The sequence below is a fragment of the Callorhinchus milii genome, unplaced genomic scaffold (assembly GCF_018977255.1).
Source record: "Callorhinchus milii isolate IMCB2004 unplaced genomic scaffold, IMCB_Cmil_1.0 Scaffold3, whole genome shotgun sequence".
NCBI lineage: Eukaryota > Metazoa > Chordata > Chondrichthyes > Chimaeriformes > Callorhinchidae > Callorhinchus > Callorhinchus milii.
Window position 1 is genome coordinate 33592486 of NW_024704744.1, and position 18156 is coordinate 33610641.

General features: G+C 39.6%; 1 protein-coding gene across 1 annotated transcript; it reads right to left on the reverse strand.

The window, feature by feature from the left end:
• Positions 1–8158: 8158 nt before the first annotated feature.
• On the reverse strand, positions 8159–17884 carry LOC103182598 (gap junction Cx32.2 protein-like). Its single transcript, XM_007899669.2, has 2 exons — positions 17826–17884; positions 8159–10076 (listed from the first exon to the last, which is right to left on the reverse strand). The coding sequence occupies exon 2, from the start codon at positions 10055–10057 to the stop codon at positions 9008–9010; it is 1050 nt and encodes a 349-aa protein (XP_007897860.1). The 5' UTR covers positions 10058–10076; positions 17826–17884; the 3' UTR covers positions 8159–9007.
• Positions 17885–18156: the final 272 nt, after the last annotated feature.

The following is an 18156-nucleotide window of genomic DNA, read 5'->3' on the forward strand; positions in this document are numbered from 1 at the left end:
CGCCAAATCACTGCAAAGCACTGCAAATAGCGACGTGGGCACTCACTTCATCTGCTTCAGCTTCTCCTAATCTGCACAAAAGCCCCCAAGAAAAAACATTTGCAGGGCAAGGTTTCTCCCCCCCCCCACACCCCCCCACACCCCCTGCATTTTCCCCGATGGTGATGTTGAAAAGGATGCACTGTGGAAAAATGGTTGTGAATCCAAGGATCAACTTTATTTTCCCTCAATTGGAATATGTGCTGTTGGTGTGTTGACAATCTGTTCACAATCTGACCAAATGCACAATTTGAAACTGTGGCTTTTTTTTTCCTCCATAACTGTTCAGGAAATGAAACGGCTCATCAGTTATTTCTGTTCAAAGTGGTTATTTAATATCGTGCTACAGACAGAGCCATTCTGATCACAAGGGGATCTTTAACACTAACACACACACACACGTTATTTAGTCCTTTCTGCACCAATTTTCTAGACATGCTCTTTTTCCATTGAGATTGCAAACTTTTCAAACAACACCAGGCGTTTCAATAACACTGGGGATCTTTTTCAGAATTTGAGAAAATCCACAATTTGAAATTGCGAATCGTTTCGATCGGTGTTAACCCGATCGTTGCAGTCATTTAAATGCATATATATATAGAGAGAGAGAGAGAGTGAGAGAGAGATTTTGTGGGGTGCAACTTTGGCAGAAGGTGTTTCAAACAAAGATGCAATAAGTACAAAGACGAAATCCCTTCCCGATTTATAGCCGAAGCTGATTTCCTGGCAGGAATGTGAGTGGATCGAGAGTTAGCTCCTTCCACACCAGAACATACCCTGAGCCCAGGACAGAGTCCATACTGAGGGACAGCTACAGATTCCACAGAGGAACTTGATTGACAATGGAAGAAAACAGTGTCACTCAGTGTGGCTTTCAGTGGCTCTTTTATCAAGAAATCATTTTGCCACAAATCGGTCAGTCAGTCAGTCGTGATCTGAAACTTCCACCCTGATCAAAGTTTGTTTCATTGCAAAAAAAAAAGTCTCCTTTGAGACTTACTTGTCCGGAAGGTCACAAGTTAAACTTGTGGAATTGTCTTTTCTTAGACATTTTGGATTTCAAAATTGCACGAACTTTATTGTTATGAAGTGTTTATATTATTTATTGCAAACTTATCGTGTTATATTATATTATGCATTATTTATTAACAATAAAGAAAACTTTATTATTAGCTAAAACGGTTGACGATCGCACCGTTTGTTACAAAAGAGAAACTTATGCATGTACAAGTCAGGAATGATAAATCAAACAAAAACAGTTTGCAACCAACTTTGCAACTAATATACGTTCCCTCAAAAATACTACTCAAAATTTCTCACATGTAGTGAAGGATTTAACGTCTCAGGTTTATTTAAAAATTTATTGAAGTGGAAATTTTAATAAACCTTAACATGTAGCACTGTGTGTGTAGGAGAGAGAGAGAGAGAGAGAAGGGGCTCCACTAGACATGGAAGTTTGAAAAGAGAGAAAAAAATGTTTTCTTTTTTAATTTTAAAAACAAAAGCTGTTCGTACAAAATGAAGCTTTGCAAAAAGTTGGGTTTGCATCTGAGTGCCCCATTTCACAACTGTTCCATTCCTTTCACTGCCTTATTCCACAAATGGACCAGTGCTCAAAAACAGTGAGGGAGAGAGGTGTTTCATTAAAAAGACATCTTGAATTGTGTATTCCGGTGCATTTATATACCTGTGGCGTTAACAGTTATTTATTTCAGTTCTCCAATTGCCAGTCTATGTGTTTCCCTTTATATTGGGAGGACGTGACACAGACACACTTGTTATTAAGAAACACAGCATTGTAAACAGGATGGAACAAAACGAGCTGCATAGCCCTATAAACAATTCGATGGCTACCTGGCATAAAAAATATAAACCATTCAGGCAGCCCTGTTATTCTGTGAGAACCAGACTATTGCAATGAATGTGAAAACTGGCATTCTTAGGAAATGTGGAGTTATTGCGCCCTCTTGTTTAAAACATGTAAAATACCAGTGAATTTAAAACAAATGTTCAGAGGAATATTTAACTTGTAGGAAGCCACCAACTAACACCACCTAACTTGGCTTATTGATACAAATATAATTTGACTCTTGAAAAGCAAGCAGTTAATATCTTGGCTGTTGATAATTTTCCATCGTGGAGTTCATGACAGCCCAGGCATTAAGCAATATTAATATAATAGTGCTTCCGTTTTTCAGTATAGCACCTTTTGACATCATTGTAATGTCCCAAAGCATTTTCACAGAATTTACTGTAAAGTGTAGCAACTGTGCATTTGTAGGCAAATTAATGCAGGGTTTCAATCCTGACACCAAGCATATCCTAACAGATCTTAAATAGTTCACCGAATTCCTGCCTAATTCAATACTAAAATTAGTTTTTCCAAAACAACAGCTCATACTCACTCATTCTCCCCTCACTCTCACACCCTCAGTGTCTCATACCTTTCATATACACTCATACTCTTCTCTCACATACTCATTGTCTCACACTGAAAGTGAATTGGGTGAATGGAGGGGAGTGGACAAATCCTGAATGTACCTTAGTAGCAGTTCTATATTTTATGCCAATCGAAACCTCTAGAAGTTGGTTCCCTTTAGAATTTTTTTAAATAGTCTAAGTCCTTATAGACAACAAAAGATTGTATTTATATAGCGCCTTTCATGCGGGGTAGTGTCCCGGAGCTACAGTGACATAGCTTGACATGGACAGAGTCTGACCATGAGTCGGGGGAGAGTGAGGGGGGAGGTAATCGTAAGCACTAACAAAAACAAAGGTGTCTAGCTGGTATTTGAAGGTGGGGAGGGAGGGGGCAAGGTGGAGGGATTGAGGGAGAATGTTCCAGAGTTTCCAGGCATAGTGGCTAAAGGGAAAGCACAGCCACCAATGGTGGAATGGAGGGCACAAGGGACAAACAGGAGGCCGGAGCCAGCCGAGTGGAGGCTGTGGGTGGTGGAGTGGGGGAGTAAGCAGGTCGGATAGGTAGGGAGGTGTGAGGGCATGAGGGGATTTGAAAACAAGTGAGAGGATCTTGAAATAGAACTGTTCGGTAATTGGTGCCAGTGGAGCCTGACAAGGACTGGTGTGATGGGGGGGTTTGTGCGGGTGAGTATCGGGCGGCGGAGGTTTGAAATAGATAAATTGGATAAAATAGAATACATTCCTCACGTTTTGATCCTAGTTTTGTGGTTTGCCTGAACACTTTTTTTGTCAGCCAGGTGTCTGACACATGCAGAAACCCATCGCCATGCTTAAGAGTATCCAAACCAAGCTGAGAGTTCCATGCACCTCACCTTCATATGGAAATCTCATAGATAGATTATTGGAATGGAATGTGCGCTTTTTCCCTGGAAGGATGCATTCTGCTTACCTGATTCCGGAAAGTATTAGGCACAGGTTGGCAAGAGCCAAGGCTTGAGACTATCTTGTGTGGCATCCCTCAGGGCTCTGTCCTCGGTCCCCTCCTCTTCACCCTCTATATGCTCCCCCTTGGTGACATCATCCACAGACATGGGGTCAACTTCCACATGTATGCGGATGACACCCAACTCTACCTTTCCTCTTCTACCCTCAACTCCACGACCACCGATGTCCTGACAGCTGCCTGTCTGACATCGAGTCCTGGATGAGAGATAACTTTCTTCAGCTCAACGTGTGCAAAACTGAGGCCCTCCTGATTGGCTCACGTCAGCGCCTCCGCACCTCAGGCGCTGACAGCATCAGCATCCAAGGCTGCACTCTCCACCTCTCAAAGCCAATCAGGAACCTCGGTGTTCTGTTCGACCCTGAGCTGTCCTTTCTTCCCCACATCCGCGCCACAACTCGCACTGCCTTCCACCACCTCCGGAACATCGCCAGACTAAGGCACTACCTCACCCCTCACGCTGCTGAAACTCTGGTCCACGCCTTTATCACCTCAAGGCTGGACTATGGGAACTCTCTCCTCGCCGGCCTTCCCGCCACCTCCCTCCACAAGCTGCAGGTCATTCAGAACTCTGCAGCTCATGTACTGTCCCGCACCAGGCTTCGCGACCACATCACTCCCACCCTCGCTCGCCTCCACTGGCTCCCCATCCCCCAGAGGATCGAATTCAAGATCCGCATCCTCACCTACAAGGCCATTCACGGCCTTGCTCCCTCCTACCTCTCCGACCTACTGTCCCCCTACTTACCTGCCCGTATTCTCCGTTCCTCTGGCTCTGGTCTGCTCCACATCCCTCGCCCTAACCGCCCTACCATCGGTGGCCGGGCCTTCAGCCTCTCAGCCCTGAGGCTCTGGAACTCCATCAGCAGTGCCCTGGAATACTGCCTGACCACAAAAGGATTAAAGCTGAAACAGATCCATGTCATATTGAAATTATGTCATCAATATTTAGCAATGTGTACCACAAATGTTTTCTGTTCTCAGCCAATATTGAACAATAGACATACATTAAGCAATGTAAGCGCCATTGCGGAATACATGCAGAATTACATCATCACAAACAAGTAGAACAGATCTTCAAAATGTTTGATTTTACACGAAAGACACAAGATGTTTGATTTTAGACATGAATGCAAACTATCGTTGTTACCTTTTCTCAGCTGGCTTGGGTCTTCTGCACATCCATCATCCCCTTCGTTCCGCTATTTACGGCCATGCTTTCTGCCACTATGCTCAAAATCTCTGCAACTCCCTGCCTGATTTCTTCCATCTTGACCCCTCTTTGCCTGCCTTCAAATCACATCTGAAGACTTTTCTCTTCGACCATGCCTTCGGTGACTTCCCTTCTCTATCCAGCTCAGCTTTTGATGCACTCTGAGACACTACCATGTGCAGCATGCTACATAAATGCAAGTCATTGTTGATTTTGTTCTTTCAATTAGAAATTGTTGGTTTCAAATCTGCTAATTTAGTATAATCAATCTCTATTGTTAAATGCCGATATTCAGCAAAATGTGCCGCTCATATCCTGTACCAGCTTTTATCATTTGTTTGGAGAGAATTTTTTGAGATTTGATTCATAAGCATCAGTTATGACAGAAGTTTGGGACATACGCTCAATGTGAAAAGCTCTATATAAATATATATTATATTGTATAACTAAACCACAAATATAGCATTGGGTTTGGTGTGCTTCTTGAAGGAATGTTCTAGTTTTACAATGTACTTTATTTGAATGCTGATTTTTAAAAAAATATTATGTTTGTAAGCTTTACTCAAATAAAATGTAATACAGGGATCGTGAACCATGCATTTGCTTTGTGGTGAAACTTTGGTTTGAAACATTTTATTGTTCACCTCTAGGGGGCATCATTGTTTCGCTTTCAGATCATTCTGGAAATATTCCTCCACTACATTTTCACTGCATCACCTACAAAATGCAATCACTAAACTTTACAATAAATCCAAGATCAAATGCAAAAATGATTGCATTTAAAGGAGAGTCCTGGACATCAGATGGCAAGAAAACCAAGAGTTATTTTGCTCCAACGCCTGTCAGGGGATGAGGTGTAGGCTTAGAGGAGCCCAGGCTGAGATGGAGGCTGATGTAAAAGTTGAATAATGATCCTTGCATTTGATAGAGCACTTTTCACACCTTCTAGACATCTCAAAGCACTTCACAGAATATACTATAAAGTGAATTAACTGTATATTTGTGGGAGAAATGCGGCAGTCAATTGCGCACAGCAGTGTCCCACAAACAGTCGTGGATTGAGTGACCAAATTATTATTTATTAAAATTTTTCTTGAGGCATCAGGCGTGTGGAGTAAGGAAACTTGCCCAAGGTTTTGTCCTGCCAGGAATCGAATCCAGGTCTCTCGTTTGTGAGGCAAGTACTCTAACCACTGAGCTACAGGACTCCAGGAATGGACCATGCACTGACTGAGATGTCCAGCATGGCAGCCATTTTCCTAAATTGATCATTCACTTTATGGCCTTTTGTAGGCCTTTGCTGCATGCAACTCAGCTGCCAATTTTGCCTACAAATCTGCTGTCACCCTGCTCGACCACGACTCGCTTTGTAGGGCTTTGAGATAGAGACATGAAAAAGCAAGGAATCTCATATTATGCCTCCTGCTATGAACGCTCCAAGATGCTACCCTGCTGATGGGCATGTATAAATGTAAGTTGTTGTGCTTGTCTTGTTTTTCTTATTCAAGCCAATAAGCAACAACTACTTGCATTTATCATAGAGTCCTTCACATAGGATAGTGCCTCAGTGCACTTCACAGTGTTGGGGTGATGCCAAGCAAAGAAGAAGTGGGAGGGGGAGATGACCATAGGCATGGCCGAAAAGATTGTATTTTATGATGGGATTTAAAGATAAATAGAGGGGCCGAGAGGGAGGGATAGAGGCGGGGAGTTACAGGAAAGCTCTGCGCACATGTACATGAAGCACTGACTGACAATAGTGCCCCATTATAAGGCAGGTTGGTATTTCATGCCCCCAACTACCTCCTTATCACATGGTTCTACTGTATTTGCAAATCGGAATTCTTTGCACTAATCACTCATTTTGCAGTTGAATTTATATGATTCATATCCAAATTTTCAAAGAAAAACATGATCCTAAAGGCTGGCAAAGACTGGTTTTGTGGCTGGAATTTTGCTTATCATAATAATTAAATAATAATAATAATTTTTACATTTGATTTTGGGTGTCTCAAAACACTTCAGAGGATTTATTTAAAGTATATTGACTGTACATTTTGTGGGAGAACATGGCAACCAATTTGTGCACAGCAATGTCGCACAAACAGCCAAGAAACGTTTAGTCTGACAATAGGCGCAAAGGATTTTAACATTTTTGTCAGCAGTGAGTGTTGTTCCGTTTATATAAAAGTCAATCAACATGGAATTATTATTAATTATTATTGTAAACACTAATTATGATCAGTGCGTTCAGCTAGGGAGCTGCAATGTAAATATTACAAATAATAATAATAATTTGGTCACACAATCCATGACTGTTTGTGGGAAGTCATTGTGCTTAATCGGCTGCGGCTTTTCGCCCATACAACACACAGTCGCTACACTTTACAGTATATCCTGTGAAACACTTTGAGACATCTCAACGACATGATGAGCCACTATATCAAATGTATGGATTATTATATTATAAATGAATGATCAATTTTATTTAGGAGATGGATGGCCAGGTCACCGGGAGAAACTTCCTTCTGTTTTCGAATACTGGCATTTCTAAAATCCACCTGAACAGACAGATATGGCCTTGGTTTAACATCTCATCTGAAGATGGCACCTCCAACAATACAGCACTCCCTCAGCACTCCATTGGAGTTTAAACTCATCTTAATCAGCTTAAACGGTATGAGTTCCAAGTCCGGACCTGGGACTTGAACTCACAAACTTCCAACTTAGAGGAAAGAATGCTACCAACTAAGTCAGGCTCACATACAAATACTTCATGAGTATTCCTATGAAACAAATCAATAGCATTTTTTCTGAAATTAATCAATAAACACATTTTTAATTAAAATGAATATTTTATTCGTCATTCTTCTTATCAACACTCAGAAAATCTTTTAAAAAGCATTTGTGAAAGTTCATTTACTGACAACCATTGAAGATGGTTTGAAATTGTGCTGTCATTCTAGATATCAGAGAAATATCATTTGTGTTCTAATGTCTCCTTATACACAAATAAACAATAAAGATGTTTGACGATATTGTCAAATCACATGAGATCAGATCACTCTCAGCCTGCACCTGTGATGGAATTTTTACATTGTCATTGCCTTAAGGATTTAGATTTAAAATTTATGAAAAACAACATATTGGAAAATTCTTAAATTCAATCTCATTTTGGAAATAGTTTTTTAGGCAGTTCTTAAAAAGATCATCAGGAAATCATTTTAAGATTGAAGTTAAGAATTTTCAAATGAATTAATCCAATACAAAATTACATTTGTAAAGCGCCTTTCACTTCAGGAGGACATCCCAAGGTCCTGGACAGTCAGGGATTCGGGGGGTGGGTTGTGGGGTTGGTGTAAGGGAGGGTGGAGGGCAGGGAGGGTAGTAGGATGATCAAAGGTTCGGTTGAAGAGGAGGGTCTTAAGATATGCCTTCAAGGAGGAAAGAGAGGGAGCAAGGCGAATGGAATGTGGGTTGGGGTTCCAAAGGGTAGGGTTGGAGAGGCTGAAGGCCCAACCACCGATGATGGGGGGAGCCAGTCAGGGAACGTGGAGCGGGAGCCTGCTGAGCAGAGGGAAAGGACAGGTTGATAAGGGGCAGCAGGTCACAGAGGCCTCTTGAATACTCAATATATTCTGAGTGGGTGATATGCAGATACTGCCCAGGCCTAAAAGCAATGCTGAGAACAGCAACATGGTTGAGCCCCATTCTGAGAGAGGTGAGCTATGAGAAGCAACTGGATGAATCGGAGCTCTTCAGCCTTGAAATGAGCCATCTTTGAAGGCACCTTATAAAGTTATGTAAGTTGTTCAATGGGATCTGAATCATACTTTCAAGCCAAGACATTAGGGTAAAAGGACATAGATTCAGAGTTGTAAAGGACAATATCAGGACGGATACTGGATAAATAAGGCCTGGAATGAGTTACCAAAAAGATGGTTGAGGCTGGACTCATTTAGGAAACAGGTGATGTTGAAATAACTAAGTTTTGATATTCTGGAAGGATGAAATCAAATGGGTCTGAGGTCCTTCATTATCCATACCTCTTTTGTGATCTTAAGTCTATTAATAATAGCTTGAGACATCTCAAAGCGTTTCACAGGATTTTACTATGACGTGTAGGGACTGTGTATTTGTGGGTGAATGAGGTAGGCAATTTCCACAAGCGATGTCCCACAATCAGCTGTGAAGTGAAAGACCAATTTCATATGGGGTTTTATTATAGTTCCATTGCCCTGTTAAAGGAGTCCAGGAAGCGATCATATGAAACATGGTCATGTTAAATAACAATTCCTTCAGTTGAAATATTTAGGGCCTGTTGCTCCTGTTTACATTTGTCCCTCTCCCTGAATCTTGATACTCTCATCGCTACCGGTCCCCTGACATTCCCCTAAAAAAGGTTGATGCACCTCACCTATCTTCTCCCCTGTCACCTTATGTTGCATTTTGCTCTCATCCTCCTTAGAAATCTTTCCCAAATCCTCCTTACCAATATTTTGTGAATCAGAGCTTTGTTTCCCCCCAGAATTTTCAATCTTCAAATTCATGGTGTTCTGGAAGTTAGGATCCTTGCTGCTGTAATTTTCTATTGAACTTAGAGGCCTTGTTGTAGAGCTTATTGAAATTCCGCCAGAAACAAAAGGTGGTGTGGAATACTTTAAGGCATTTTTGGAATACACCTGTGACCTAAGCTTCCTTTTCCGACCTGTTATCTGCCTACAAATAATGTAAAATATTTCAACTAAATTCAGAGCAAGTGATACACCAGCCATAGCCAACATGAAGATAATGAAGATGGACTTTTCTGTTGGACGAGAAATGAAGCAATCCACCTTATGTGGACAAGGACTCCTTTCACATACAAACAGAGGTTCTAAAGTGAATCCATAAAGATACCATTGACCCACTCCGAAACCAATTTCCAATATAATTTTACACAAAACATTTAGCAAGTAGGTGCATAATAGGGTGCCTTGCATTTTCACTTTTCCATTATTTACAATATGCTTGGATGTCTTGCGTTTTTGGACAAGTATTTCCATCTCATCATGTTGACATCTCACTTTTTCTTCTTGGTGGATTACATGCAAGACATGTCCAAGGTAGACCAGGGTAGGGGTTGAAACGAAGATGATTTGGAGGACCCAGAAGCGAATGTGTGAGATGGGGAAAGCCTTGTCATAGCAAACATTTTCACAACCTGGTTGTTGGGTGTTGCAAAGAAAACCAGACTGTTCGTCACCCCAAACATCTTCTGCACCAGCCCCAAGCAGTAGGATCCGGAACACAAACAATACAGTCAGCCAAATTTTGCCAATCACTGTAGAATGTGAGTGAACGCTATCCAGCAGTCTCCCTAGTAACGACCAGTCTCCCATTCTTCAGAAAAAGAAACACCTGCAGAATTAAATGCAAATGTAATGCTGAATTACAATCTGGAAACAAACCAATTAAATAATCATTTAAATCACAACTTCAATAATGTCATTTACTTTTTTTTATAGTCTTTGCACCACGCAAATAGTAAGCACATAAAATATAGCTTTAGAAAGTAACATTTTAAAATATATATATATACATTTTCCATCAATTGTATAAAACAGTAATAAAAATGATCTTTGGAGCAAAGAGGTTGGTAAATCACTGACTACTGTTTGGCAGGTAAACTAATTGAAAAGCCAGTCATTTGATTTCTCATTAAAGAGATCCAAAGAATCTTTCTTGACTGCCTGATATTCTACAAAGCTCGTTAAATAATACCATTTTAAGATCTTAGAAAACGCTTTGTTAACTTGTTACTTTATTAATGTGTTTGCATTTACTTACCACTTACATCTATAGAAATATCCAAAGCACCAAAGGGAAATATAAAATATAATCCCTGGAAGAGCAAGGGTGAGTGCGCATCATTATTACCTCTGTAGCTCACATTAAGTAGTTTGAAGGTAATCATAGACCACAGAGTCTCTTTCTAAACATAAAAATCTAACTGTTTTGAAAAATATATATTTTTTCAGGAATAGGAAGATTTACAAGGAGAAAGTCAATAAAAGTAAATAAGTGCAACACTTTTTTCTATTCTGATATTGGCAGCAGATTGTGTCTGCACCACAATTTGTGCTGTGACAAATTCTTCCCCTCCCCATGCATCATGCTGGTGTTAAACAATGTTGCCTGTTAGTATTGAAGCCAAGAAATACATTAAATAGGAGGAGTATGTTACACAGCATGAAGTTCTTTTAGCATCCCAGAGCGATTCCTCTCTGTTAAAAACATGACATTTTGCATTCCTTTAATGCTGCCAGCTGCTTCAGCAACAGTGAAGAAATTACTCAGATTTCATGGCTGAATGATATATGATAATCTATAAAGCAAGCGTTCCCAGGAACAAAATGCATCCTATTTTTGCAAATTGGTGTTGATATTTCTTTTAGTTAATGTTGTAGATGTTATTTTATCTTCCTGCTAATTTCAATAATGTTTTCATTTTCAATCCTCTGCACCCACACACATTCATTTGAACAAAAAAAAGAAACAATTTATTCACTTGCACACAGAAAAACATTTTTCTCTGAATAGTAAATACCCCTCACATATTTTCCATATCGTTGGACATGCGGTTCTTTCTAATGTTCAATTCAGTTTTGCTCTCAGCTTCAACACGTATAGTTTGTATGGTCAGCCAGTTTTGATAGACTGAACCATAGAGCAATAGAAATGTACAGTACAGAAGAAGTCCATTTGGCCCATCATGTCTGTGCTGTCTCTTTTAAGCGCAATCCTTTCAGCGCTTTCAACATAACCTTGTAGTTGACTTCTTTTTAGGTATTTATCTCTTTTTAGGTATTGAGGTCCACCATTGGTGGCATATTTCAGCCACTACCCACAAAACTCTGGAAATCACTGCCTCATTCCCTCCAACTTCTCCCCTCCTTGTCCATCTTCAGATGGCACCTGACGACCTCCCTCTTTGACCAAGCCTATGGTCACCGCCCCTCTCTTTCAGGCTCATTGCCAAGCCCTATAGAGTAGTGTCTCAAAGAAGGACGCTATATAAATGCAAGTTGTTGGGCTTATCCAGCTGCCTTTTGAAACCAAGCAAGAAGCTCAACATGGTAGGCACCTGGGAAACATCTCCATGGTGAGTGCAGGATTCCTTCCTATCCTGGTGTTATCTGAATTTTATTGGCATGGCCTGCCAAGGTATCTTGCAGATGGGGTAAAAACTGGCAGGAGTTTTCTATGGGGATACATTTTGTTTTAATGAGAAAAATATATTTGAATTGTCATAAAATATTTAATTAGCTGAATGATAATCAAATTGCTTGCTCCCACGCTTTCACATCCTAAGGAATTATAGATTTGAGAACGAAAGAGTCGTGTTTGTCACTGGTCATCGGGCAGGTGGGAGGGTACATGTGCACTGTGATGAGTCTGCTCAGATGTAATGTATATGGTGAAAGAGAAGAGAGTTTCTCCAAGTGACCTGGTCAACAATACCCCAAATAAAATTGGTCATTTATTCATGGCTGATTGCAGGACATTGCTGCACACAAATTGGCTGTCGTGTCCACCTACAAATACATAGTAAATGCTGAAACTTCTCGACAATGTGCTAAGGCACTAAATCAAAAGCAAGGATTATTTATTATTGCAATATTTGATAGGAGAATTACAGTATTAGCAACTTAAGCACTAAGCAATGCCACATTAAAATCAATGTTTATTTTTGTAAACATCGGCTCTGGAACTCTATCCCCCAGTGCCTTCGCCTTGCCTCCTCCCTTTCCTCCTTCAAGGCCGGTCTCAAGACCTTTCTCTTTGACCATGCCTTCAGCTCCCCTCTCAACTCTCTTCCCCCTCCTCGCCCCCTCCCTTCCCTCCCCTCACCCTGACCATTTCCCCCCTGCTTGGGTCCTGACCCAACTGTGCAGCGCCTTGGGACGTCCTCCCGACGTGAAAGGTGCTCAATAAATGGAATCTTGTTGTTGTTGTTGTATAACATACCAAATTAGTATTAGTTTACTAAATTCGTATCTACGTTTTTGATTTCAATATGTTAATGGAATTGGCTGGGTTTCAGTCAGGCTTGCTTTCATTCACAATTCCCTCAGCCCTCACTTATGATAAATCTTTACCCAAGCTCAGTCTATTGTCTTTCAATCCTTTCACTGATAGATCTGTCTGCCAGATTTGGAATTGATCAATAACTTGCCAAGTAATGTTGATTATTACATTCCAACATGTACCACCAATCTTCCAAATAAAATAAATCTTTCCAAGATGACCTTTTTATCCAGCCAAATATTCTCTTATAATAAATTTGTTACAGAAAAGTGTATTCTTTTCTAGCATGAACTTTGATTCTCTTCATTTATCTAAGTGACAGTCAGTACTGTGCTGTGCACTTGAAAGATGATAAAGAAGAAGCTAGTAGAAGTTTAAGTTTATTTGTGCAATTAAGTAATTTGTTGTACTGTAGGTCAAGTTAGAGGTGACAGCTTTGTAACCTAACCATTATTTGGATTAGAAATCCTTCTCGGCCACACACTATTGGGACCATATTTTAGATGCCATTTTGTCCTGTCGGTGAAATGAGCACTTAATTATTAATGGGAGCCAAATTGGAGTTTTGGGAGTACTAAAGAGATTTATTATTTATAAAGCTCTATAAAGAGAGTCACAGAATTTTGTTAAGAGCTCAAGGACGCTATGCCACGTGAAGGGCGTTATAAAAATGCAAGTTGTTATTGTTGTATGACTACTTTGCCTTAAAATTATTATTGATAAAACGATATATTGTTATCAAATTTATAGATAATAATAATCCCTCAAGAAAAAAATAATAAATTGGTCACTTCAATCCACAACTGTTTGTGGGACACTGCCTTGCGCAATTGGCTGCTGCGTTTCACCCACAAATATACAGTCAATTCACTTTACAGTATATTCTGTGAAGCGCTTGGAGACGTCTAGAAGACATGAAAAGGGTTATATCAAATGCAAGGATTATTTATTATTATTTATATTGCACAAAATTGTGAGTATTAACATGAAAGCTGGTGTGTTAAAGTTCTTAGAAAAAGATGGCTTCCAAATTAACACTGAATTTAAGAATGTTTTAGAATTCTGTGCAATTCTATGCAATTTTAAATTTTCTTACAATAGAATACCCGAGCTGAATGTGGGAGGTGAGGGGCTCGGGATGTGAAAGATGACCGAAAGCATGGTTTTACAGTTTTATAAAGTCATGCTTAATCTGGTCACTCAATGCACGACTGTTTGTGGGACGCTGCTATGTGCAATTGGCTGCTGTGTTTCGCCCACAAAATATACAGTCAATTCACTTTACAATATATTCTGTGAAGTACTTTGAGACATCTCAATGACATGATAATGCGCCATATCAAATGCAAGGATTATTATTATTATTATAGTAAATATCTTTAGTCATACAGACTAAAACTAGTTGGATTTAAATCTTGCATTGGCTTTTTTTCAAATAAAAGTTCTAATATTCTCCTTGGAGGTATAAGTGTCTATCAGAGGTTTCTGAACATGTAAAGGAATTAAGCATTACAATGATACTGAACAACAATTAATCTTAAAATCTACAATTTTCTGCTGCCTCTGAGACTGATAGAACAAGGGGGGAATTTAATCAATGTCTAAGTAGGCATCCAGACTACCTCAGAGTGCTGCAGCTTTGGCTGAAAACCCCAAATGGTATTTGTTCAGTTATATGGTAGCTGGAAGTATATCATATTCTCCAAGTAAAGGGAAGAAATGAGAGATGTGTCCCTCACTCCTCCACCTCCCTAAAACAGCAGATGAGGATTGTGTGGATACAAGTCATGCCAATACAGTTGTCAGCCTGGTAACATCTGTCAGCCTGACTCAGCACTGTGGTAGCACTCTTGCCTCTGAGTCAGGAAGTTGTAATTTCAAACCACACATTGTGAGTTTTTGAGCTTGCAGTCTGGGCTGACATTCTTGATGTAACAGAGAAAGCCGACCTTCAGATGTAACATGAAACCAAGGTCCTGTCTGCCTATTAAGGTGGATATTAAAGATCAAAAGGGAAGGGAGTTTCTCCCAAAGTCCTGGCCAACAATTCCCCAAAATAAAATTGGCCAGTCACTTTGTGACTGTTTGTGGGACATGGCTACGTGCAAATTGGCTGCCACATTAGTACACCTCCAACATTGCTTTACAGTATCAGCCTATACTACATGAATTCAAAGTTCCAATGTGGATATTGAACCCACAAGCCTTAGACTCAGAGGCTAGAGGCTCACTCAGAGAAGTGTGCTACCAACTAAGACAGATGACATTGTCCTCACAAGATTGACACTCGTTTCTTCTTTCCTTTTCACTTTCCAAAACAGTAATGATTCCCCTCTTTATCTTTGTTAATTGTGCCTATCTCCATCTATGTTATAGTCCTCATTCTGAAGACTCTTGATATCCTTGTAGCTACTATTAATACTGCTTTCATTCAATCTGCCAAATTCCCTTCTCTCTCCACCATTCCCCCAAACACACATAAATGCATGCAAATCATGTAGTGAGGGAAACAGTGAATGAAAAGACTGGAATCTTATCTTTGGTCCCCCAATCTGAGCTCCAGTAATTGCACTGCTGGACCTGGCCATTTCAATTATAATTTATGTAAAAAATGTATGTTGAGAATTCTTTATTATTTCCATACAGTGTGCAATTCAATCTCAAATTGATATGGTGCATAACATTCTGAATACATTTATGAACTAAAACTGATTACCTCATTGATAAATTGGACACTTTTAAGAACTATCATTGGCTCATCTAAAATTAAAATTCATCCTGTTAGTTAAAGCTTGTTTTAGCTGCAGTGCTCAGGAGTGTAGCTGCAACACAATCAGATGAGTTGTGATTGATAGTAAAATCCACGCATTTCAAAATTGAGTTTCAATTTTCCAAATTTCCCCCATTGCATTTTCTGTTAACCTGTTGTGCATTTATCCACCAGCTTTTTTTAGTTTTGTAGTTATGAGCTACTCTTCTGCAACTCAATGTGTAGTAATCCTTTATTGGCTGCATGAAATTGGCTGGAATGTTTGGGGAAATTCTCCTACTGTTCACAGCAACTGTGCAGGCCATTGCCAGAGGATAGGTGGGGTTTGGTGTTGCAAATCACAGCATCATGAGCTATTGCCTGAGATTGTGAATTCAATACATAACCAAGAGCTAATAAAACCCTGGTAACCAGATGTGGTGGATGCCTCTAAGCTCCAACCCTGGGTATCCCCCGAACCCCGGATAATTGCTGGGTGCCTTGCTGAACTACCTAACTACTTTGCCAAAGGGCCTTTTACTTCCAGGCTGTGATTGTCAGTACCCCTTCCCAATTGTTGGATTGTGCTAGAGAAGACATATGTCACCCCTAGAATATCTGACTTAAACTCCCCTCCCCTCCCCCAAAAAACTGGCATTAGCTCTTTCAACATTTGTGTACTGGGATTTCAGTCCTAAAGTTGCTCATTGTATCAAACAATGTGACAAAATAAATGTCATTCTTGATTCTCCAAAATAATTAACTAAATCTTCAGTAAAATGGTATAGTTTGAAGGTCAAGACTGTTTTTTTACCATAATAGTTGCCATTTTTTAGATAACATTTGAACATTCCATTCTCATATTGGCAAGATATAGCAAGATACAACACAGCCCTGTTATAAAACATTTCTTTACAACATGAATTTGATTATAATGTATTTACACTGTTTAAATGTAATTTTGTTATTGTTGTTGTAACTGCATATGAGCACTGTTGGTCAGCTCGCTAACTGTGAGCTTGCTGATTGACGTACAACCCTCAGGGAACACTGGCCTTCTTCATGTCCTCTGCCTTATCCAACCCATCATTTGTGGGTGAGATTTCAGTCATTCGGCTTCCACTCTTTGGAACTCCAGCCTGGAGTCCTTCCATCTTGCCTCCTCCCTCTCCATCTTTAAAGCCTGATGTTAGATTTTCAGATCCCATTATAAGGTGATTCCACTGTTTAACCAAACAGCATTTCTAAATTGATACAGATCAAATGGTTCATGTGTGAGATAAAATAATTGTGTGTAACAGTAAACTCCTAATAACTCGTCATTCCGAAGGAAAATGGCTTAGTGATGAGTTATTGACGAGTGGTGAGTTAGGCATATCTATAAATATATAAATATATGCGGCCGAGATATTGCCAGCATTATGACTTAAGCGATAGTGACAAGTTAAGCCAGTTACCACACATTTACTGTATTTACACTCAGTAACAAATGTGCTTTTTTAAGTTTGCTTTTTGAAGGCAACAAACAGCCCTTCACAGTACTGAGAAGGTCACACTCATGCACCTAGGTTCAAACCACCTGCTATCCATCTCAACCTGAGAGAGGGTGCTTAGTGTGTAAAAACCTGTATGAAGGGAGAACATATAAATCAAGGCTGGATAAGTTCTACCAGGACTAGGTTCAAGTCCCATAATAATAATATTCCTTGCATTTAATACAGCACCTTATCACATTGTTGAGATGTCTCAAAGCACTTAACAATATATATTGTAAATTGAATTGGCTGTGAATTTTGTAAGCAAAATACCCTATCGGGACTTTGAATTCCCAGACCAAGCTAACACTACAGTGCAGTGCTGGTGGAACTTGAGACGTCCTCTGGATATAAAAGGAACTGTATGAAATAATTATTGATTATTAATTCTGCCAATGATATTCCTCAATTTATATTCATTTATTATGGATTTAACAACCAGCAGAAGAACCTCTCACTATTTATTCTCTAAAAACCTTGCTGAATTTTGGAAACTTCCATTGATCCCCTCTTAATCATCTCTGTTCCATATTGTTCTAGTTATCTGAAGTTCATTTGCAAAACAAAACACTTAGTTATTAACTCAGGAGCATAGTTCACACATTACAATAGCAATACTGTAGAATTAGCTGTTACATTTTGTTAAATTTCCTTAGGACAGGAAAAAGCCAAATTCCATGACAAATGTCAGCATGTTTCTCCCCCACACCTGCCCCACACACACAACATTAGCATATACTTTATGTGGTTATTTGATAACATTAGGTTACATGCAGTATACATCACTTAACTTACCTGTTAAGTAAAGCAACAGAATCCACTTTGGAAGAGTATAGAACGATGACCATTTGATCAAAAACTAAATGAGCAAAAGAAATAGACGATTGCACAAGAAATTCAAATATTTACTGTTCCAATCTGTCGTAACCAATTGGCTTGTTTGCCTCTGCTCTGAAGAAACCAAGGTTATTTTATTCCCATTGCATAATATTAATGGAAAATATTAACAAGTCATTTTTTCCACCTTTTGCACCCAATGACCACTTTGGAATTATAGCATATGTTTGATGTAGGCTACAACAACAACTTACTTTCATATAGTACATTTCTTTTAGGGCAACATCTT